This window comes from Giraffa tippelskirchi, chromosome 6 (assembly GCF_054371585.1).
Source record: "Giraffa tippelskirchi isolate mGirTip1 chromosome 6, T2T-mGirTip1v1.2.pri, whole genome shotgun sequence".
Classification (NCBI taxonomy): Eukaryota; Metazoa; Chordata; class Mammalia; order Artiodactyla; family Giraffidae; genus Giraffa; species Giraffa tippelskirchi.
In genome coordinates, this window is record NC_137280.1 from 8,627,501 (window position 1) to 8,651,972 (window position 24,472).

The 24,472-nt window shown below is 40.1% G+C and overlaps 1 protein-coding gene across 9 annotated transcripts in view; it reads right to left on the minus strand.

Annotated features, from left to right (window-relative positions):
- RUNX1T1 (RUNX1 partner transcriptional co-repressor 1) overlaps positions 1-24,472 on the minus strand; it is a 148,236-nt gene that overhangs the window by 56,237 nt on the left and 67,527 nt on the right. For 7 of the 9 annotated variants that reach the window (XM_081496867.1, XM_081496865.1, XM_081496869.1 and 4 more), the window contains 3 exons: positions 5,102-5,239; positions 3,102-3,343; positions 50-139 (listed from right to left, as the gene is read on the minus strand). In XM_081496867.1, the coding sequence (XP_081352993.1) occupies positions 50-139; positions 3,102-3,343; positions 5,102-5,239 (470 nt within the window). Of the gene's footprint in view, positions 1-49; positions 140-3,101; positions 3,344-5,101; positions 5,240-13,777; positions 13,845-16,017; positions 16,041-24,472 lie in introns of those variants that run through there. The other 2 variants (XM_081496866.1, XM_081496872.1) reach the window with 2 other exon arrangements.

Here is a 24,472-nt window from a genome sequence, read left to right on the forward strand (position 1 = left end):
CAACAGTATGGTTTGAAAATACTTTCCAGACCAGTGAACTGAGCAATACCTTCAAAAATGGGATGACAAAAGGTCGAAGTGGGAAGTTTGTAGCTTCTTGCAGTTTGGAATGAAATTCTTCAATTGTCAAAGTAGAGTTCTGTGGGAGAAAATATGTACTATAAATATATTTGTCCCTTGGTAAAAATACTGAAACTAATCAATTACTGAGATTGTTACAACATGGTGATAACCAGCAGACACACATACAGAAAGCAAATTTTTCTTTATAAAACCATTTGACTCTATTAAAAAAAAAAGATCATATATTATCAGTTACTGTACCACCTACATCTAAAAGTTGCACCTGAAAATGAAACACATTTTATTTAGTACTTTGAGAATAAATGTGCAGGCACCTTATCATAGTTTAATTGTCAGAGAAGTCCCCACAATTATGAAGAAACTTATTACCTTTATGGAAAACAAACACATTTGAATGTATTTAAAAGTACAACAGATCAATTAAAGGCCAAAGGCAAGTGTTAGAATCTCTCAGTTCATCTCACATGTCATGGGCTGTTCTTGATGATGAAAATAGCCTTCTCCTCTTGTCTTTCCATCTTGTATCCTTTCTCTGCTTATCAGAGCATCTTGGCTCAGGATGAACAGCTAAGATGGGTAGTGTGCTGTATTAATGAGGCCAAAGAAAAGGTCTGAGCCTTGTCTGAGTTACTAAGTCTCACAGGGTGAAAAAAATTCCCAGTTATCAAAGCTACTGCATTTCTCCTAGAGGCATTGTGTACTGCTCAGCCCAAAAGAGACTATACATAATGAATTGAATTCACTCCTAACCTAGGCCATAAAAACAAACCCTCAATCGTCAGGGTTTGGGTCCTACAATGGGTAATATTCCTTGATAAAAGCATCTATTTAATAGACCATCAACCTACTATAAAGTTGTTGAGTGAATTAACCACATTGCGGTTCATTCTTCTTAGTCTCTATGCAGAAGCACAACTGTAAACTTCAGTCTCAGCTTTTTCAATTGTTCAGTTATCCTCACACCTGTCAAGATTAGGTATCTGTGACCTAAGGACTTTAGAATAGCACTCCACCTACTTTTCAACGCAAGTTCCTTTTCCTTTTATGATTGAGTATGGGGGCATCAAGTTCTAAGGTTTTTATACCTCCGGACTTGAAGCTTCTTCTCTCGAAACTATGAATAAACACTTAACTTCCTATCTGTAACAATAAGGATCACAGAATACATTTTTTAATCTTTCATTTTGTTTCCATGGCTCCATTTTCTAAAGCCCATGCCCATTGTGTTTGCATGCTTAAACAGTTCTTATAACACTTTTCTTAACTCCATCTAAATAACAGCATCTGATTCATTATGATTACTACCTGAGTTCTAATCACAGGGCTGTCACTACCAACTGGGTGGCCTAGAGTAGTTTTCTTCTGTAAACCTCAGTTTCCCCACATGTAAAATGGATATAAATAAAATGACGAGACAAAGCCTGCAGTCAAATGCTCAAAGCAAAATTCATTCTCTATTCATTCATCATTTCACAAATGTTCACTGCCTGCCTAGCATTATTAATTAATGTCTTCCCCTAACTTATCTCCAAAGTATTTAGACAAATAAATATCTTAAGTACTACCTTCAAAGCATTCCACTGAATACATGGGAAGAAACCTACTTAAAGCTCCCAAATTTTTATATATCTGAAGTTACAGAAAGCATGGCTAAAGAACCTATCAGATTTAAAAAGCAGTTTTCAAAAAGACTTTTTTTTTTTTTACTAGTAACAAACATGATAATACAATTACTGTTTTTGGATTTACTTTGTGGTTCTATGATATAAGTTACTTATGTGTCAAAAAGACTTTGTGCAAAACTCAAGAATAAATAAAAAGGAAAAGAAAAATGACTGACAAAAGTAAGTGTGCCATGCTGACACACTTATGTCAAAATCACCTTCCTGTCACAGAGGAATAGAAGGTGCCGCTGATGGATTCTGAAATATATGAGAGCTGCTTGTTTTTAAAGTGTGAAGGAGATGGAGGTAAGGGTTAAAAATTGAATTGTAAAGTCTCTGTCAAATGTGAGATACCATGATCTGAAGCAAGTCTATTGCACTCGACTCTCATCCAGACTTTAAGGACTTCTTTTGTAAAACACATTGGTATGGCTCTGCCCGTGATAAGTCTATGCAATAAATTAAATGAAATCATCATCCTAAATGAAAGTTCTTTATTTATAAAGAAAATCACAGGGCATGTAAAAGTGATTGAGAATGCAAAAAAAAAAAAAGGAAATATGTTCCAATTTCCAGTGTGACAATGGACACATTGTAGTATAATGTGCCCAAATCAACACTTCTATTCTCAAACTAATGGTTTACGGTTTATTTAATTCTACCTATAGCAAAAAAAAAAAAAAAAATTAAACAATGGTTACAAGGGGTTAAGGGATGAAGAAATCAGGGTATTACTGTTTTATATATACAATTTCAGTTTGGGGTGATGAAAAAGTTCTGGAAATGCATAGTAATGATGGTTACGCAACAGTGTGGATGTACTTAATACCACTGAACTGCACACTCAGAAATGATTAAAATGGCAAATGTTATGCTACGTGCATTTTCACACACACACACAAAACTTACTGTTATTAGTCTTAAAAATGAAAACATAAAAGAATAATGTGTTACTTGTTATAAATTCTTGCTCATCTAGGCTGCTAATAAAAATTCCCCAAAGCAAAGAAGTTAAAATAGGTACCCAATTAGATTAAGCAAACCACTAACATAACAACAATATTTTGCCATTGTTGAAGTACCTTAGCCATGCCAGGAGGATATACCTATTAAATTTTATGCACATACACAATCATGGCCAAGATAACGATAAATCTGTATAACCACAGCCAAACGGTAAAAGAAATCACGCTGGGCGTCAATACGTCATACTGAAACCGCTGTTTCTACAGAATTGAGACTTGCACACAGTACCAGGTGTGGAAACAAAAGGGCTGCCGGAACGCAGCCTGTGTTTGGAGTCTCCCCCACCCTCTCCCTTACCCCAAGCTGGGCCGCATTCCGTTTGCTTACCACCAGTCCTAGGACGAGGGTGCGGACTCGCTCTCCTATCTCTGGCGAAATGTCATTGCCAAACTGCTGCAAGGTAGTGAGGAACCGTTTCAGCTTACTGAGCTGCCTGGCGCCGCAGGCTGGGGGCAGCTGCTGATTAGCCAGAGACGAGGAGGAAGAGGAGGAAGGCCCGTTGCTGAAGCCATTGGGCGGCGACGGGGCGCCATTCAAGGCGGTGGGCGAATGGCTTGTGCCATTGGTTACTGTCGAAGGGCGCAAAATCAGAAAGAAGAAGACAAAGCACGTCAACAAGAAAAGCACAGCGAAGTGTCCTTCCCTTCCAGTCCGGGGACTTTGGGTCATTTCAAAGCTGCGGGGTGTTTGGTGAGATGCTTTGAGGTCACAGGGTGGCCAGGGGCTCGGGTGCTCCCTGACTCCAGGGGTGGACCCCTCACCCTGCACGGAGATACTCTGCACAGAAGCTGGTAATAAATGGAGGAGGGCTGGGGCGCAGGGCCAGCCCTGCCTCCCAAGCACGCATATGCCAGCCACCTGAAACGCTTCAAACATAGAACAAACAGCATTTTGGATGTCAGCTTTTTGTCACAGGCTTACATCAATATAACAGAACGATTCCTTTCTAAACGGCTCCCCAAGAGAAAGTGTACATTTGGTGGAGACTAAATTTATCACTGGACATTTTTAATCATGTTTTGTACACACAACTGACAGCTGTGTTTATAGAAAGAGTACTTTCAAGTTTTAACCTTATACCACCCAATTAGAAGGCTATTTTCTCCCCCTCATATTTCTTAACCACTTCTTTAAGGAAAACACAAATTTTATGTAAGAAGCCAACATGGATATGGTAATTATCGAAGAGTTATTTCTAGCAACTGAAAGGGGACATCTCAATCCAACTAACAGCGTGGATGGGCGGTAACTCGGTGAATTCATTCGATAAAATTTACTTGAACATCAAGGTAATAATCCGTAAGAACTAGGGTAGGAAAATTTACACATTTCTCACCAAAGAAACTATTGACTTTATCATGTTAGATCTTTATCAAACCCATCTTTTAAGTATAATTTGGATAAATGGCCTCCGATGATAGTTTGAAGATGTTTTAAGTACCTTATTATTCTTAAAAGTTTCAAGAAAGTAAAATGGTCTTGTCTCAAGTGAGGACCAGAGGAACCTGTCAAGAAATGACATCTCACTAGGCCCTCTCACAGCAGGCATATGCCTATCACTGTGACTCTGGGTAAAAACAAACCAAATGCAAGCCGACAGGGTTACAACTGGCGCTGTTGCAGCCCCCTGCTCCTTACATGTTTGGAAAGGTCTTTTAAATGGTAGTGCAATAGTTCATAAATAGTCTGGATATCTCTTTTGCTGATCCCTTATACACCCACAGATCTATTTTTGCTTATTAGTTATTTTTCATTCACATATAGATTTCAGGGTGCATGGTCTGTAAATATTAGTTTCACAAATCTTTGATGATATTTCAGACTGATGAAAACAAAGCTATCCCCTATCCCTACTAAAATATACAGGAATGGAAGGGAAGTTGGTATTCTGTCAGAATAGTCTGTCCTTTCCTAGACTGACACAAAATGTAGTACACTCCACTGGTTCGGAACACAAGTCCTGAGCCAAGCTGAAATGGAATAAACATTTAATAAATGTCTGACAGGTTCAACACAAGAAAGATGCTCCTTATTTTAAAAAGGTTTATGCATGCTTTGGTTGCGTAAAACAATCCCCCTTTTAACTTAAGAATGTAGATTTTAACATTATTTGTAAATAATGGAAGAAAGTGGTATTAGAAGATCAGAAGGAACCTGGAAATAATTGCAGCCTATTAACATGTTCCAAGTCAAAAGGAGCAAGCTAAAATGGGATCTTCATTTATGCATAAGACATTATGCTGGATCTTCTTGTCCCTTGATTTTTATTTGCAGAAAACAAAATTAATTTGAACTTGAAAACAGAAAACACAGAAATGTCTACTTACACGTTGTTGGTGTAAATGAACTCGTTCTGGGAGCTCCTTGAGTTGTTGGAGGAGGTGGCATCGTGGGAGGAGTCAGCCTGGATGGGGTCTTCACATCCACAGGTGAGTCTGGCATCGTGGAGTGCTTCTCAGTACGATCTGGAGGACGCCACCACGATCATGTTATTTGACCTGGGTTTTATAAGTGGGGCTCATCCTTTTTATAAGCAAGGTAACAGAAGAAACCTAGCATCTTCTATCAATAAAACAGGTCTATCTCCTGAGGCTTAAATCAAGACTTGATCATGCAAACCCCTCTTAAGAAGGTGTAGCACAGATGGCAGGACCTCATTTCTAACTGGGTAATTTTACATTCTATTGTTATTTCTGGCTTGGGCAGATGCTACCTTCGGTAGTGTTATATGCAACAGCACAACTTCACTTGAAGCTGAAGCCAACATTAGCAAGATGTAAAAAATAGATGAGGAAGTGGGCCGTAATGAAGCCCTCAGGCAGCTCAGAAAGTATACAAATCTGAGGCTCTGTTATGCAGGTGGGATCCTGTTAGACGCTGATGTTCTGCGGTAACTTTTTTTGTAATACCTGCCATCCCTTTTCCATGCTTAGTTTTCCAGCCTAATAGATGAAGCAGGCTATGTCTCCTGGCCATAACCTCTCACTTCATTTTTTTTCTTCCCTGTTCGAAAAATCACCACTACATAAATGTCACACAATGAAGTTATTATTGACTTAGAATTTATGAGTTTATGATCCACCATTTAAAAAAATACGAAACCAATACTTCAAGTAACAATATCAGGCAGAGTAAGAATGGAAAAATAGCAAACTGAGAACTCAAAAGAACTAAAGACCCTCCTAATATTTTTTTATGAGTATGTGACAGAGAGAAACTCCCTGACTACCCAATAAAACACTTCAGGACTTTAATACTAAGTGTATTTTTCTCTTGCAATTTTAAACTTTTTCTCAATCTAATCTACTCAGAGAAACAGATCTCCAGTAAAAAAAAAAAAAAAAAAAGAATAAACAAAAGGGGGTGTTTGCTTTTTTTTTAAGATGCAATTTTCTACAAATATGTGTACATATGCACACATACCCCAAAAAATGTTTCTGAGGTGCCTCTTGCAGCCTGAGGCACAGATATCTACCAATTGGACTTTTTGAAAAGTAAAATAACATAGACTATCCATAAGAATGGGTCTCTTAAAACATCATTATGATCACCATAGTGAAACGCTCTCAAAATTACTTGTCAATTATTAAAATGAAAACCTCAAATTATTACTATGACAATTCCAAATCTACCTCACCTTTATTCAAAGCAAGTTCGTAAGACTTGGGATGCAATAGAACATAACATTTGAAAGCTGAAATAGTGCAGATACCACATAAGGAAAAGTGTAATAAAAGAATGAAAGTAATCACCATTCTAATAAAGAGTATTTTGAAAGATGAATCAGTGAACAGTAAGTATCAGGATCTCCATTTCTTAGTCTCTACTGCTGGCTGAATAACAATGACTGTCCCTATAGTGAGTAAGTGTTCCGAGTGAAATGATGGTGAAACACAGGGAGATCACCTCTACCTTTATCTTATTATTAAAAACTTGTCCTCATATGCTATCTTAGAGCACTTTACAACCAATGCCAGTGAATAACTTATTCTAGAGAAAAGCAGAAGTTAGGCAGGCTCAAAACTACTTCTTTGATAGTTAAATTCATTGCACAGTCTACTCACCTCAACCAACCTCAGCAACAAGGGAATAAATAGCTTTCCACTTATGCTGCAGCTTAGGGAAGAGGTACAGCAGCAAATACAAGTCTCCCTAAATAAAGGCAAATATTTCTCTCTTGCCAAGGAAGGAAGGATAAAGGCAGGCTTGCCAGAGTCGGCTGGGAGATAACAGTGGGAAGTGCTGGTCCATCTGGTTTGCATTCTGCTAACACTCACACAGAGCTGTTAGCAAAGGCAGTCCAGACCCACAGATTTGAAGCACGTGGTTGCACAGAGAAAGGAAGGAGGGGGGAGGGGAAGTGGGAATAACAGAAAATAAATAAATAAACACAGCAAGCAATAGAAGGAAAGATGAGAAAGAGGGAACACACCAAAAAAGCGGGGAGAAATGACCCTGGAGAGGGAGGAAGTCACAATGGACAGCTTCAGCAGCCCTGAAGGCGGAGCCTTGGTAGGCACAGGCCCTGCCTCACCTTGATGCAATTCCTGAGCAAGATCTAAACTTGAGAATATATCCTACACCCATTGTTTACTACTTTCTCCAACAGCCCACGCTAAGAAAAAAGGGGATAATAAACCATCAAGTTGACAATGGGTTTCCTCTTCAGACTTTTTTAAGATAAAATCTGTGTCTGTCTTCTTCTGCCCAGTTTTAGAAAGATTTCTGATACATTCGCAATTTTAATCTGAATACCTTTCGAATACCTGTCTTGGTCTACTTACGTAACATGATTCCTATCCAGAATTTAACCAGAATGACAGCAATAATTATTACAAAAGGTAGATGAACATTTTTTTAAAAATTTCTGAAATGTCATCATTTTAGGGGCAATAAGCACTGAGCCAGTCAAGAGCAAAACACCACCACTTCTAACAGTAATATACACATTCTCACCAGAATGTATGTATATGTGTATGTGTATTTAGGATTTTGACATCGGCCACATTTCTGTGATGGTTAGCTTCACTCTGATGAAATGGAGTTCCAACCCAGAGGTCCTACAAACTTTGACAAAGTGGGACCATATGTAACTCATTCTGTGCTGTTCACTGCAGTCAATCCAGAATTGAGATAGATGGTGAAATAACCAGCCAGGCCTAAGCCATACATACACACACACAAACCCTCTGGAGCAGAGAGATGCAAGTAAATTCAGAAAATGTGTTTTAACTATGCTGAGTTCTGTTGCATTTGTTTTGGATTATTTAGAAAAAAAAAACATTCTGAAATATATATTCTTGAAATTTCTATAGCAAACAGTAAAAGAGCTATGATTCAATCATAGAAGTATTTCATTCCATTTCAAATTAGAGGATATAGTAAAACCAATATTAAGCTATAATATTTCTTATGCTGTTTTCTAAGTTTATGAAAATTATATTGTTCTTGTACGTAATTTCTATTTTTAGTTGCTGGGGGGGGAAGCTGACATTTATTGACACAAAATGATAAACACACACACAAAAAAAGAAAGAAAAAAGTTATCAGATCAGTAAATTATGTATTTTAAAAAAGAATCATCTACCTTAATGATTCACACCACTTCTAAACAACATCTTCCCTATATGGTAAGTTTTCAACTCACATGGCAAATATCCAACACATATGTACCAAAGATGGTTGATGCATGGAAGGAAATGTGGTATATATAAATATATTATTGATAGCATTTCAATACCCAATTCAATGTCAGGGCCTTCTAGAAGCAGTATGTTTTCCATTTCCTTTTTTGTTGTTGTTATTTTATGTGAAAAGGTATGGCATAATCCGCCATGGCACTTATTTCACTTTTAGTTAGTTCAAATAGTTCCAGATGTGTTTCTAAAGTATGAAGAACAGGCATTCCACATTTCCCTTGTTTACATACCAGTCTAGAGATGGTTGGTGTAAAAGAATTCAGTATTGGTATAATGGATGGTATAACATTTTCTATCAGAGTTCATCATGTCAATTTTAAAAGAGGAAATATCTGTTTCCCAGGTGCTATGGACCAAGGAAATTTTTGATCAATTAGTAGTTAGTTCAGAGTGAGTCTTATTTGAGTAAGTGTTAGTTAAGAAAGCTACAAGGCATGCACCAAAGAGGTGTAAGCCCAAGTGGAACCAAGGACCAAAGATACTATTAAATGGAAAGGCAGGAGGAAAAACTGGTACAGAGTTTGATTTTTATTTCTCTGGAAAATAAAGCAAATATGGTTCTGACAATGGAGTCATTTAGTGATTCCAGTGACTGGGTGTGAGATGTTACAGGCAGCTGTCTGCAGACTTGAAAGGTAGCCATTCCAGCCTCTACAACACCAACACCTCATTTCCTTGATAAATACCTCTGGCAACATTCATTCCTGCTCAGAACCCTTCAACAATGCTTAAGAATAAAAGTCAAATGCTAATGTTTCAGCCAGATGCAATTATACAGTGGGAAGGATATTTATTAACAGCGATGACAGAACTTCCAAGTTAAGACAGACGTGGTTGCAAATGTAGACTCTCTTGACCATTAGTAGTGAGCCCCCAGGCAAGTGAGTTACCCTGAACCTGAGTCCAGGCTTCCCTGGAGGCTCAGCTGGTAAAGAATCCACCTGAAATGCAGGAGACCTGGATTTGATCCCTGGGTTGGGAAGATCCGCTGGAGAAGGGAAAGGCTACCCATCCAGTATTCTGGCCTGGAGAATTCCATGGACTGTATAGTCCAAGGGGTTGCAGAGTCGGACATGACTGATCGACTTTCACTTCCACTTTCTTTTTCCTTTTCAGTCCCTCTTAAGAACAGGGATGTGATCCTCTGCTGCAACAGGACCCCACCACAGTGCCTACTCGTATCAGGCACCAACTTGTGTGAGCTCCTTCTCTTTGGCCTTCCTCTCCGCGATCCATCGTCTTTCCCCAATTGTATGCTCTGTCCATATAGGGCACCTTGCCATTACTCCTTGACTTTTCTGCCTTTCTTTATAGAGCTGTTGTTTCCTTTGCCTAGAGTATGTCCCATCTTGTACATTATTTACTGCTCATTATGGATTCCACATCCTCTTAAAGCTTTTCCCAGCTGCCCCACGTATCAATCACATCAGGCTTCCTCTGCCTCTCTCTCAGCATTTATCATGGCCTATCTGTACAACATCTGGACACGTGAATCTGTATTATACAATCAAACACCCCAACCAGTGATAATATTGACAGTAACCAGTTAAGTGTTAGTCACTCAGTCGTGTCTGACTCTGCGACCCCATGGACTGTAGCCCACCAGGCTCCTCCATCCATGGGATTCTCCAGACAAGAATACTGGAGTGAGTTGCCATTGCCTTCTCCAAGGGATCTTCCCCACCCAGGGATCGAAGTCAGTTCTCCTGCATTGCAGACAGATTCTTTACCATCTGAGCCACCAGGGAAGTACAGTAAGCAACTTGATAGCAATTTAAGTGCCTCTTTAGGAAGACATTTTAAAAATAAACACAACCATGGCTTTCATCACTACCCAAGTGGCGCTAAGGATAAAGAACTTGATTTTCAATGCAAAAGACTTAAGAGAGGCAGGATCAATCCCTGGTTCGGGAAGATCCCCTAGGGAAGGGTAAGGGAACCCACACCAGTATTCTTGCCTGGAGAGTCTCATGGACAGAGGAATCTGGTGAGCTTTGGTCCATAGGGTCGCAAAGAGTCAGATACAACTGAAGCTACTTAGCATGCACGCATAGCTTTCGCAAGAAGGAATGTTAATTCATAATTTTTACAAACCCATTCCCTATATTATAGCCAGTTTAAAGATAGCAACCCTAATTCCATGGCAAAAGACAAACACAGAATCATCAACAGCATATAAATACATGAGACAATGGAATGCAGGTAATAAGTAAAGATTCTGAAAATCCAAAATTCAGTTCTACTGTGCAACCACCTTATGTAGTTTCAGACGAAGTGTAAAAATGACCTGTTACCTCATGCTTTACCATGTGTTATGTGAAGATATTTATTTCTGAAATTCAAATCTGATCTGACCGATTACCTAGTTTAAAACCGTTGGGACTGTCCCACTGACCACAGAATAAAATATAAGCTCTTTAGCTTACTTATGTCACAGACAGTGCTGAGCTCCTTCTCAACAGCCCTTACCCCAGTCTTCCCGCTGAAGAGCCCTAATTTTGTTCAGATACACAATTCTTGGGGCAGATTCTGCTTGTTTTATATTATTCAGGTTATCACATTCCCCTTGTCAGCAACAGGTTTCAGAGGTGAGAGCTGTGCTCCAATTATGGACAATGAGTCATGAAGGGAAGTCTATAGAAAAGTTTCTAGGAGACTTTCTAACCCACCAAAGAGAAACCAAAGATGAAAATATCCATTTTTCTTCTGCCTGAAAGTGATTCCTTCACTTCTTTGGAGTTTACTTTTCTTATTTATAAAATTAAGCATCTTGGAATACATGACCTCAAGGATCTTTTGAAAACTCTAATATTCTCCAATTTCTTTCTCCACATGTGGCTCACAATCATCTCGAACAAAAAGGAGGCTACTCAGAGAAAATATATTGACAATAAAGTGACCACCAGACTTCCTCTATTCACATAAACTTCTATGTCCACAAGACTATGCCTGAACAGAAATCTTTTTCCAGAAACATTAAAATTAATATCTAGCTCTTGTTTTTAAATACATTTTCAATTCTCATTACTAAATCTCTATCAGTGATTTGCTTAAAAATAACTGTACAAACGTCCAAATTTCTCTGTTTAGCTAGCATCAAAACACTCATTTTCAAAGCTCAAGATCTTGAAAGAGCGATCTACACTCACTTTCCTTGCTTCCTTTTCCTCCTTACATGTACTTGGAGGAGACACCTATCAGACCTTGTGCCTAGAAAGTTTCCCTCCCAGCACGGGGACTTGCCAAGTTCGCTGATCTCATAGCTACCTTGGAAGCCACCATGTTCTTCGATGACCTTGTACCCCAGATGCCAGCAGCTGGCCCAGGCGCAGCACTTACCCTGAGATGGGCAAACTCAGGAAAGAAGAGTAATTCCAATCCAGAGGTGAAAATCACCCTGTCTGCTGCCTTTCGTGTCCAGAAAGCAGGTGTGTGTTGGCAAAGAAGGCAACTAGCAGGCGGGAGAAACCAAGAAATGACAAGAGATTATCCTGATAGTGCCTCATAGGAAATCTGCTCATTCTACTGGATTCGAGTTGCATCTCGAAAATTCCTATAATTTGGATCTTCCAAACAATCCTAGTCAATCAGTCTCTCCTTTGCCTAAATCTTAATTTGAGCTGACTTTTTACTTGCAACCAAAGAATCCTGAGTAAAATAACCCTGGACTACAGCATCAATGTATTCTCCTCCTACTGAAACATCTAAATTGTCTCTTCATTATTAGTCCAAGAAACACATGTATCATTTATCTGGCATCTTTGTATCAGCTGACTCTGCTCACCACTTCCTTCTTCACAAAACATACTGTCCTCTGGACTCCATTATTCTAACATTCTCCTCATTTTGCTCAGGCCTTCCTGGGTGTTCTTTCTCAGTCTCTTTTAAAAGTTCACTCTTTTACAGCCCTATCATAACCACTCTATTTCCCCACAGTGTTCCTCTTCAAACTTTCACTCATACCTTTTCCTTAGTGACTTCACTGGTGCTGTGATAATCACACCATGGCCATTATGTGGAGGACTTGTACATGTAACTCTAGCCTTAATATCCCTTCCAAGTCCTAGAACCAAATATCTAGAATGCTACTCATTTCAAGAGGCTGCATTCAAACTCATATAAAACTATCCTCTCACCTTCCCTAAGCAACATCCACTGAATGCACTCTGATCTGACAATTCATCTCTGATCCATTCTCCAAATCACATCCAAAGACCTTTTATAATGTTAAGCATAAGGTCCTTGTGTCTTACTAGGACACAGAAAGACAGAGCTTTGTGACTCATCTGGCTCCCATCTACCCCCAGCCACCTCTGAACGCTTTCCTGAATTACTACGGCCTCTGAAAGCCCCTGGGTCACACAGGGTTCCACTGTACTGCATCCCTTACCTGAAATGCCCTTCACTCCACCACTGTCTGCTTAAGTCCATCTCTTCTTTAAAACTCCATTTGGGTCTCACCTCAGCTAGTGCGTGCTAAGTCACTTCAGTCATGTCTGACTCTGTGCGACCCCATGGGCTGTAGCCCGCCCGGCTCCTCTTGTCCATGGGATTCTCCAGGCAAGAATACTGTAGTGGGTGGTCATGCCCTCCTCCAGCGGATCTTCCTGGCCCAGGGATCAAAACCGCATCTCTTACATCTCCTGCACAGGCAAGTGAGTTCTTCACCTCGTTGTCACTTGGGACGCCCTAGCACAACCCTCCCATCCTGGGCTGTCCCGAACTACTCTATATTTCCATATTCCACGCTCTAGATCCTCTTATGGCACTGATCACACTTTATTTAGAACCAGGGTCAGTCTCTTACACTAAACTGTAATTTACTTAAAGGAAATTATGATGACATATTATTTGTTTTTATAGCCCCAGCACTTGGCACAGTGCTTGACACATAAAAGGTGCTCAATAAATATTTTAAATGAATATATATTGCTATAAGGCCATAATGCAGGCAGATGGGATAGGGTGTCCTCGGAGGAAAAGAACCAGATGTAGCTTTTTGACATAAGAGAAGCCATTTTAGGCCTAAGCCATCTTGTGATCTAAGCCTAGACACAATGCTTGTCCCTGAACAGGTCTCAGTAATAAATGATCTTCAGGGAAGAAAGGAATGCAGAACATTGGAAAAGCAGTCAAGAAGCAGCAGTTCAGCAATAAATCAGTGTCCCAGTTGTTCCTCAAGGGATACACACAACCATCTGATACACATCTTGGAGTTACTCTACGGGAACTAAGGCTTCCATCCTGGTAGAGGATGGTAGCTACATGTTAAGATACCCAAACCTAAGAAGAGATGATTCTGACCTTTTCTGGCCCTTGTGACTTCAGTCAACTAAAGCCTGGATTCTGTCAACCTCTGCCCCAAGTCTATGCTGAATTTTTAAAATATACTTATTTATTTCCTTCTTTGATCACATTGGGTCTTTAATCACACTGTGCCATCACAATGGCACAGTGGGGTGCCATTGTCATCCATACATGACTACTGGAAAAACCACAGCCCTGACTAGACGGACCTTTGTTGGCAAAGTAATGTGTCTGCTTTTTAATATGCTGTCTAGGTCGGTCATAGGAGAAGGCAATGGCACCCCACTCCAGTACTCTTGCCTGGAAAATCCCATGGATGGAGGAGCCTGGTAGGCTACAGTCCATGGGGTCGCTAAGAGTCGGACACGACTGAGCGACTTCACTTTCACTTTTCCCTTTCATGCACTGGAGAAGGAAATGGCAACCCACTCCAGTATTCTTGCCTGGAGAATCCCAGGGACGGCGGAGCCTGGTGGGCTGCCGTCTATGGGGTCACACAGAGTCGGACACGACTGAAGCGACTTAGCAGCAGCAGCATGTATGGATGTGAGAGTTGTACTGTGATGAAAGCTGAGCATCGAAGAATTGATGCTTTTGAACTGTGGTGTTGGAGAAGACTCTTGAGAGTTCCTTGGACTGCAGGGAGATCCAACCAGTCCATCTTAAAGAAGATCAGTCCTGATTGTTCATTGGAAGGACTGATGCTGAAGCTGAAACTCCAATACTTTGGCCACCTCATGCGAAGAGTTGACTCATTGGAAAAGACCCTGATGCTGGGAAGGATTCGGGGCAGGAGGAGAAGGGGACAACAGAGGATGAGATGGCTGGATGACATCACTGACTCGATGGACCTGAGTTTGGGTAGACTCCGGGAGTTGGTGATGGCCAGGGAGGCCTGGCGTGCTGCGATTCATGGGGTCGCAAAGAGTCGGACACGACTGAGTGACTGAACTGAACTGAACTGAAAGCATGCAGGGGATTTGGTGTAATGCCTAATTACTTGATTTTAGGTGACTTATCCTAAGGACTTTTGTGGGATTTTTTTTCCCCTGGTAAAAATAAAACATGTTTATTGCATAACATTTAAATAAAAGAAAGAGAACAGAAAGAAACTAAAACTAATGTATAATTCTACCATCCATAGACAAGCAACAGGAAACTTTGAAATATGGAAAACATTGGTTTGGGTTCATAATATATTTTTTTCTTTGTTTTGAATATACATGTGTATGATATATGACTATACAGATACTATTATTGTAAAAAAAAAAAGGGAGCTTTTGGAGACTATGTCTTATGTGTATAAATTGCCTTATACATCTCTTTTTCTAATATAAAAGGTTTTAGGAAATATATTGTGATAACTGAAAGACATTTTAAAACTCGTAAACTCAGTAATCCAATTCAAAGATTTATCTTTGGTTACTTAATGTTTTCAGAGTGTAGATATTCTTTTCAGGACTTTTTAAGGATGGAAAAAAGGTGTAGAAGATTGTGTCTTAAATTTGTCATGTTTCTTGAAAGTTGTAGTATTTCAAAGTTGTGACTGAAATCATGCCTTATTCTTATCTGAAAACTGGATTTCCCTCTTGGTGGGTATTGCAGAAGATACAACCAGGAGAAGGAAGGATTAATCATTGCAGCAAGTAAGGAGAACACTGGTGATCTTTCCTAAAGCAGTGTCTCCCTGAATAGCAAAATTGGGGGAATTTTAAGCTATATGCATATTCATGAAGGACTGGAGCGGAGAACAATTCAACATGAAGGAACTTCCCTGATGGTCCAGTGGCTAAGAATCCACTTTTCAGTGCAGGGGATATGGGTCTGATCCCAGGCCAGGGAGCTGTGATCCCACATGCTATGCTGCAACTACTGAGTCTACAACTAGAGAGAAGCCTGCGCTCTGCAGTGAAGAGCCATGGGGGTACAGGGCTGGCTGTACCCAGAGCCAGGACCGCAGTCTATGGGGTTGCACAGAGTCGGACACGACTGAAGCGACGCAGCAGCAGCAGCAGCAGCAGCAGGTTGGTCATAACTTTCCTTCCAAGGAGTAAGCGCCTCTTAATTTCATGGCTGCAGTCATCATCAGCAGTGATTTTGGAGGCCAAAAAAATAAAGTCTGCCACTGTTTCCACTGTTTCTCCATCTATTTGCTATGAAGTGATGGGACCGGATGCCATGATCTTAGTTTTCTGAATGTTGAGCTTTAAGCCAAATTTTTCACTCTCCTCTCTCACTTTCATCAAGAGGCTTTTTAGTTCTTCTTCACTTTCTGCCATAAGGGTGGTGTCATCTGCATATCTGAGGTTATTGATATTTCTCCCGGCAATCTTGATTCCAGCCCAGCGTTTCTCATGATGTACTCTGCATATAAGTTAAATAAGGAGGGTGACAATATACAGCCTTGACGTACTCCTTTTCCTATTTGGAACCAGTCTGTTGTTCCATGTCCAGTTCTAACTGTTGCTTCCTGACCTGCATACAGGTTTTTCAAGAGGCAGGTCAGATGGTCTGGTATTCCCAATCTCTTTCAGAATTTTCCACAGTTTATTGTGATCCACACAGTCAAAGGCTTTGGCATAGTCAATAAAGCAGAAATAGATGTTTTTCTGGAATTCTCTTGCTTTTTCGATGATCCAGCGGATGTTGGCAATTTTATCTCTGGTTCCTCTGCCTTTTCTAAATACAGCTTGAGCATCTGGAAGTTCACGGTTCACATATTGTTCAAGCCTGGCTTGGAGAATTTTGAGCATTACTTTACTAGCGTGTGAGATGAGTGCAATTATGCGGTAGTTTGAGCATTCTTTGGCATTGCCTTTCTTTGGGATTGGAATGAAAACTGACCTTTTCCAGTCCTGTGGCCACTGCTGACTTTTCCAGATTTGCTGGCATATCGAGTGCAGCACTTTCACAGCATCATCTTTCAGGCTTTGAAATAGCTCAACTGGAATTCCATCACCTCCATTAGCTTTGTTCATAGTGATGCTTTCTAAGATCCACTTGACTTCACATTTCAGGATATCTTATTTTAAAATCTCACTATGAAAAGGTACTACAAAGTTGCCCATCTTCTAAAAGGGAATTGAGGACAAGAGTAGATAATCTGTTTGAGGTTACAAGCTAGAACTTACCCCAGGCGTTCTCAGAGTTCACTATTGTCAGTGATGCCTAATGGGGCTCCCGACATCGGGAGCCACATTAGGTATCACTGACACACTATCATCTAAACTACTGCTATTTCATACAAGATCTGGAGTTTTATACAAGAATGTGTCTTGTTATTTTATATAAGAAACATTCAATAAATATTATATCTAGAGTTAGCATTATACTGGAACTGCACCTTCTAAAACTACGGTACTAGTCACAAATGGCCATTGAAATTTTAATTAATTAAAAGTAAATAGAATTGAAAATTTAGTTCCTCAGTCACACCAGTCACATTTAAGTGCTTAACAGCCGTGGCTACCATATTAGAAAGCTCAGTTACACAGTATTTCAGTCATCACAAAAGGACAAGGCAGGGCTCAAAGAAACAGCTCTGCAGTGCTACACTAAGAAACAAGAGCTCTGAGGTAGGAGGCCGTGGAGGCGACATGCAGCCTGAAAGTGTGGGGACTCGGGGAGGGAAGAAGAGCCTTTGGTCTCATCCAAAACACCTCCCAGTCCCATTCAGATCTTTCCTTGATTTATAGGTTAAACTCTGGCATATGATTTTGTCTGATGGTTAAAAGCAAAAAAATGTTTGAAACCCAGTCACTAAGAAGTGAGCTTTGAGGAAGCAGGAGGAGAAGTCATACTCAGTCCAGGTAATCAGTCAACAATGGGATAACTGCGTTAATGAGAACAAGGCCACGAGTTCAGTCCTAGAACAAGCCGGTCAGCAACTGAGTCAGCAGCTGGTCCAGAAACAGGGATGACTGCCCGAAGTAGGACATCAAGCCCCTAAAAGAGCATGAGTGAAGATGGAAGATGAGAAAAGAATGAGGTAAATCACGATTTCTAGTAAAATAACTTCAAATATTTCTGCATCATCTCTTACAGAGACAGCGCATTTCCTTCCCCTTCCTCTAGAGCGCTTCAGTAGCTACTACTTGATACATTCATCCTGCTTCTGAAGGTTTCCCCAGTCACAGTGTCAGCTTCACAAACACAGAGATTCTGACCGATTTTGTTAACTCCAATTTCCACAGCCGGAGAAGGCAATGGCACCCCACTCCAGTACTCTTGCCTGGAAAATCCCATGGATGGAGGAGCCTGGTAGGCTGCAGTCCATGGGGTCACGAAGAGTCGGACATGACTGAGCCACTTCACTTTCACTTTTCACTTTCATGCATTGGAGAAGGAAATGGCAACCCACTCCAGTGGCCTTGCCTGGAGAATCCCAGGGATGGAGAAGCCTGGTGGGCTGCCTTCTAGGGGGTCGCACAGAGTCGGACACGACTGAAGCGACTTAGCAGCAGCAGCTTCCACAGAATTTAGAAGAGTGTCTAGAACAGTAGGCACTTGGTAAAGATTTGATGAAAGAATGAATAAAGAACGTAAGCTAGGAAGAAAGCAAAGCAAGTTTCTGACAAAACAGGCAAAGATATATTGGTCATTTTATGGCTACCTAGAGGGGAGTGTAGGACGAGTAAGCAGACAGGAGGCGTGCTGAAAGCACATACTCACTTAAATGAAATAGGCCCAAAACAGTCTAAAACCGTTCACTCATTTTTTAAAAAAGATGCCCTGCAGGCCACCAAGAGAAAGCACTATAAACATTAGTAAGTACCCAAATAGCGGTTCTAGTTACAAAAAAACAATTTTAATATCATAAAAGTACGGAAAGAAATGTGGGTCTTATGAATACTGGTAGACTCCAGGCATTACTTATATGTATAAGCCCCTTAGAAATGTCGCATCTCCCACATCTGTTATCACCTTTACTCAAGTCATTCTGCTTCAGAGTCTAACACCACCTCCTGGAGTCACCAAGCAGGTATCAAGCAGCCAGGGATTAACTATGATACTTTAATCAGCATAGGGCCACATGAATCTGTTTTAAGATTTAATATATTTGAAGATTTCCTTTGGAAAAAAAGGGACCTCCAGTTGAAGAAGTTTGAAACCCTCTGACACTAGCAACCAGTTGAATCCTTGTTGAATGAGTGTAACGAAAACACTAAGGAAAAACTACAACTCCTGAATACATAGGAAAGAGATTCCTGCTTATCTGAAGAGCGGAGAAACACAAAGCCATCACCAAGGGCCCATAAAGTGAACATCAGCATTTATGTTAACATCCTGCTGCCAAAGTGCAGATTATTTCAGAAGGTGAAAAAAAATCATTCAATGGTGATCCAAATCTTTAACAGTCTTAAAGTACAGACAATTTTTATTCCATCAGGATTTGTCGAAATTGCCAATAACAAAGAAGGCTACAGAGCCAGGTCTGAGAGTGGTCACAGAAAAATGGGAGCATACATGTCAAATGCAGTCAGTTATGATTATCCAGGTAAGAGTTAGTAATCCTAGGCAGAGAATTATGAAGGTGCACAGAATATGACAGAGTATGTGCTGTGCTGTCCTTAGTCACTCAGCCGTGTCCGACTCTTTGTGACTCCATGGACTCTAGCCCGCCAGGCTCCTCTGTTCATGGGAATTCTCCAGGCAAGTATACTGGAGTCAGTTGCCATGCCCTCCTCCAGGGGATCTTCCCAACCCAGGGATCAAACCGGGGTCTCTTGCATTGCAGATGGATTTTTTACCAGCAGAGCTGCCAGGGAATCCCCCTGTGACTAAATCACAGGCAAGAAAATAGTAGGAGCTCGTCAATATTTGTTAAATTTAATTGAATGTACTCTTAAAAAAACAACCAAACAGTACTGTTAATGTAGACTTTACATTATAGGCAATGGGAAAGCACAGAGTTTTTAGGTAACTGAATGATGTACTCATTTCTAATATTATGGGTATATATGGAGTGGAGAATAAATAGTGTAAGAAAGGTAAGAGGGAAAGAGGACTGGATTCAACAGCATAGACAAAAATGATTAAGCATCCAACACAGAAGTGGCCCTAAGAATGGAGAATACAAGGGAAATTGAGGTGCTGTATTAAAAGTCTATGTCAAATTCACAGAGCTTGGTAACAAAGTAAGATAAACCTTGAATAAGTTGGAATCTAGGGTGCGTGGCAATGTCAAAAAGCAAACCCAAACAGAGCAGGAAAAAGCATTTGGAAAAAGCTCAGTTAAGTCACAGTGACTTAGAGGGATCCCCGCGACACTCTGTTGTTCGTATGTAAAATACCCTGATCATCTTTCGCTCCCGTGGGGCCACCATCAAATTATTCTCCCTCCTAGAAGTGTTTCTCCTCCATCACCACTGGCCAGAACTACCAACTTTCACTGGGACTTTTTCTGGTGCTAATCAACACAACTACTCCCCTATACTGCAATCTGTTTACCATACAACAGATGGAATAATCTTGTCAATCACAAGTGTATTCATTCATCTAACTAACAGTATTTATTCAAAAATATCTGAGCCATCTACAAAGTGCTAATACTATTTTATACAACAGGGAGCTGTCAATCAAAACAAAGGAAAATCACTGCCCTTAAGAACTTTATATTCTAATCCTCAGATCAAGTGACTACTCTACTTCAGGCAAAGTAAAAAACGCTTCAAGTAACCTAACATCGTACAGGAGATGGTGACCAAGACCATTCCCAAGAAAAAGAAATGCAAGAAGGCAAAATGACTGAGGAGGCCTTACGAACAGCTTAGGAAAGAAGAGAAGCAAAAGGCAAAGGAGAAAAGGAAAGATATACCCATTTGAATGCAGAGTTCTCAAGAATGGAAAGGAGAGATAAGAAAGTCTTCTTAAGTGAACAATACAAAGAAATAGAGGAAAACAATAGAATGGGCAAGAGATCTCTTCAAGAAAACTAGATACCAGGGGAATACTTCATGCAAAGATGGGCACAATAAAAGACAGAAATGGTATGGACTTAACAGAAGCAGAAGATACTAAGATGAGGTGACAAGAATACACAGAAGGATACATGGATAACCATGATGGTGTCGTCGCTCATCTACAGCCAGACATCCTGGAGCGTGAAGTCAAGCGGGCCTTAGAAAGCATCACTACGAACAAAGCTAGTAGAGGGGATGGCATTCCAGCTGAGCTATTTCAAATCCTAAAAACCGATGCTGTTAAAGTGCTGAATTCAATACGCCAGCACATCTGGAAAACTCAGCAGTGGCCACAGGACTGGAAAAGGTCAATTTTCATTCCAATCCCAAAAAAGGGCAATGCCAAAGAATGTTCAAACTGCACAACTGCACTCATTTCACATGCTAGCAAGGTAATGCTAGACTTTAAGCTACGTTTCAACAATATGTGAACCAAGAACTTCCAGAGGGACAAACTGAATTTCGAAAAGGCAGAGGAACCAGAGATCAAGTTGCCAACATTCGTTGGATCACAGAAAAAGCAAAGGAATTCCAGAAAAACATCTACTTCAGCTTCACTGACTAGTTTTTTCCAGAATTTTACAAGTGTTTTAAAAGTCAATTTGAAATGAAAATGAAAATAGCTAGGAAAACTAGCAAATGAAGTTTAATGAGGAAACTGAGCCTAACGTTTGTTAAAATGCACCGCAAAACGATATTTTGAACAATGTGCCACTGGTATCAAAATAGACAATACAGCAAAACAAAAGTTGAAAAGCAGAAAAAATATAAAGCTCACAAATGAGTATCTAAGAATTCAATATATGATAAAGATGACTTCTAATGTTAGTGAGAAAACAATAAAGCAATTCAATAAACTCTCTCTGGAACTATTAGCCAACAATTAGGAACAAAATTAAGTAAACCTGTTATATATCCACTCATTCACTTCCATATGAATCAAAATTAAATGATACAAATGAAAAAATACTAAATCTAAATCTATAGGTACATACTTATTTAATCTTAGGATTGGAAAAGAGAGTCCAAACTTAACAAAAGCAGAACAAATAATGACACTTATTAATAAACACGAACACAGAAAAACATACCATAAACAAAGGCAGGCAACACCCAGGGAACAAATACACACTATGTGACAACAATGAATTGATATCCTTAATACATCACCAGATGGTCAACACCAAAATCAGATTGATTATATTCTTTGCAGCCAAAGATGGAGAAGCTCTACAGGGTCAGCAAAAACAAGACCGGGAGCAGACTATGGCTCAATCATGAACTGCTTATTGACAAATTCAGACTTAAATTGAAGAAAGTAGGGAAAACCACTAGACCATTCAGGTATGACCTAAATCAAATCCCTAATGATTATACACTGGAAGTGAGAAATGGATTTAAGGGACTAGATCTGATAGACAGAGTGCCTGATGAACTATGTATGGAGGTTCATGACACTGTACAGGAGGCAGTGATCAAGACCATCCCCAAGGAAAAAAATGCAAAAAAGCAAAATGGCTGTCTGAGGAGGCCTTACAAATAGCTGGGAAAAGAACAGAAGCCAAAAGCAAAGGAGAAAAGGAAAGATATACCCATTCGAATGCAGAATTCCAAAGAATAGCAAGGAGGGATAAGAAAGCCTTCCTCAGCGATCAATGCAAAGAAATAGAGGAAAACAACAGAATGGGAAAGACTAGAGAGCTCTTAAAGAAAATTAGAGATACCAAGGGAACATTTCATGCAAAGATGGGCTCGATAAAGGACAGAAATGGTAGGGACCTAACAGAAGCAGAAGATATTAAGAAGAGGTGGCAAGAATACACAGAAGAACTGTACAAAAAAGATCTTCATGACCCAGATAATCACAGTGGTGTGATTACTCACCTAGAGCCAGACATCCTGGAATGTGAAGTCAAGTGGACCTTAGGAAGCATCACTACGAACAAAGCTAGTGGAGGTGATGGAATTCCAGTTGAACTATTTCAAATCCTAAAAGATGATGCTGTGAAAGTGCTGCATTCAATATGCCAGCAAATTTGGAAAACTCAGTGGCCACGAGGCTGGAAAAAGTTAGTTTTCATTCCAATCCCAAAGAAAGGCAATGCCAAAGAATGCTCAAACTACCGCCCAATTGCACTCATCCCACACGCTAGTAAAGTAATGCTCAAAATTCTCCAAGCCAGGCTTCAACTATATGTGAACCGTAAACTTCCAGATGTTCAAGCTGGTTTTAGAAAAGGCAGAGGAACCAGAGATCAAATGGCCAACATCCGTTGGATCATCAAAAAAGCAAGAGAATTCCAGAAAAACATCTATTTCTGCTTTATTGACTATGCCAAAGCCTTTGACTGGGTGGATCACAATACACTGTGGAAAATTCTGAAAGAGATGGGAATACCAGACCACCTGACCTGCCTCTTGAGGAATCTGTATGCAGGTCAAGAAGCAACAGTTAGAACTGGACATGGAACAACAGACTGGTTCCAAATAGGAAAAAGAGTATGTCAAGGCTGTATATTGTCACCCTCCTTATTTAACTTATATGCAGAGTACATCGTGAGAAACGCTGGGCTGGATGAAGCACAAGGTGGAATCAAGACTGCTGGGAGAAATATCAATAACCTCAGATATGCAGATGACACCACCCTTATGGCAGAAAGTTAAGAACTAAAAAGCCTCTTGATGAAAGTGAAAGAGGAGAGTGAAAAATCTGGCTTAAAGCTCAACGTTCAGAAAACTAAGATCATGGCATCTGGTCCCATCACTTCATGGCAAATAGATGGAGAAACAGTGGAAACAGAGGCAGACTTTATTTTGGGGGGCTCCAAAATCACTGCAGATAGTGATTGCAGCCATGAAATTAAAAGACGCTTACTCCTTGGAAGAAAAGTTATGACCAACCTGAACAGCTTATTAAAAAGCAGAGACATTACTTTGCCAACAAAGGCCCATCTAGTCAAGGCTATGGTTTTTCCAGTAGTCATGTATCGATGTGAGAGTTGGAGTATAAAGAAAGTTGAGCACTGAAGAATTGATGCTTTTGAACTATGGTGTTGAAGAAGACTCTTGAGAGTCCCTTGGACTGCAAGGAGATCCAACCAGTCCATCCTCAAGGAAATCAGTCCTGAATGTTCATTGGAAGGACTGATATTGAAGCTGAAACTCCAATACTTTGGCCACCTGCTGCTAAAAGCTGACTCATTTGAAAAGACCTCATGCTGGGAAGCATTGAAGGCAAGAGAAGAAGGGGACGACAGAGGATGAGATGGCTGGATGGCATCACCGACTCAATGGATATGAGTTTGAGTAAACTCTGGGAGTTGGTGATGGACAGGGAGGCCTGGCATGCTGCAGTCCATGGGGTCGCAAACAGTTTGACACGACTGAGCAACTGAACTGAATGGAATATCTACATAGTTCCATCAAAACAATAATTAAAAGTCGAAAACCCCATCAAAACAAAGACTGTAAAACAGAAATAGGAACAACACTAAAGAAATATAAATAACCTATAACCCTATGGAGAAAAAGTTTTCACCTCAATAGTATTTTTATTATTATGAAAACAATATACACTTTTAATCTAATAGTTACAATTTTTTTAAATTATAGTACAAACTGGCATTTTAATGCACTTTTGCAAAATGATACCAATTTTCCTATAGGACAATTAGGCAATATGTATCAACTGTCTTAAATTATACATAACTTTTAATATACCACTTCCACT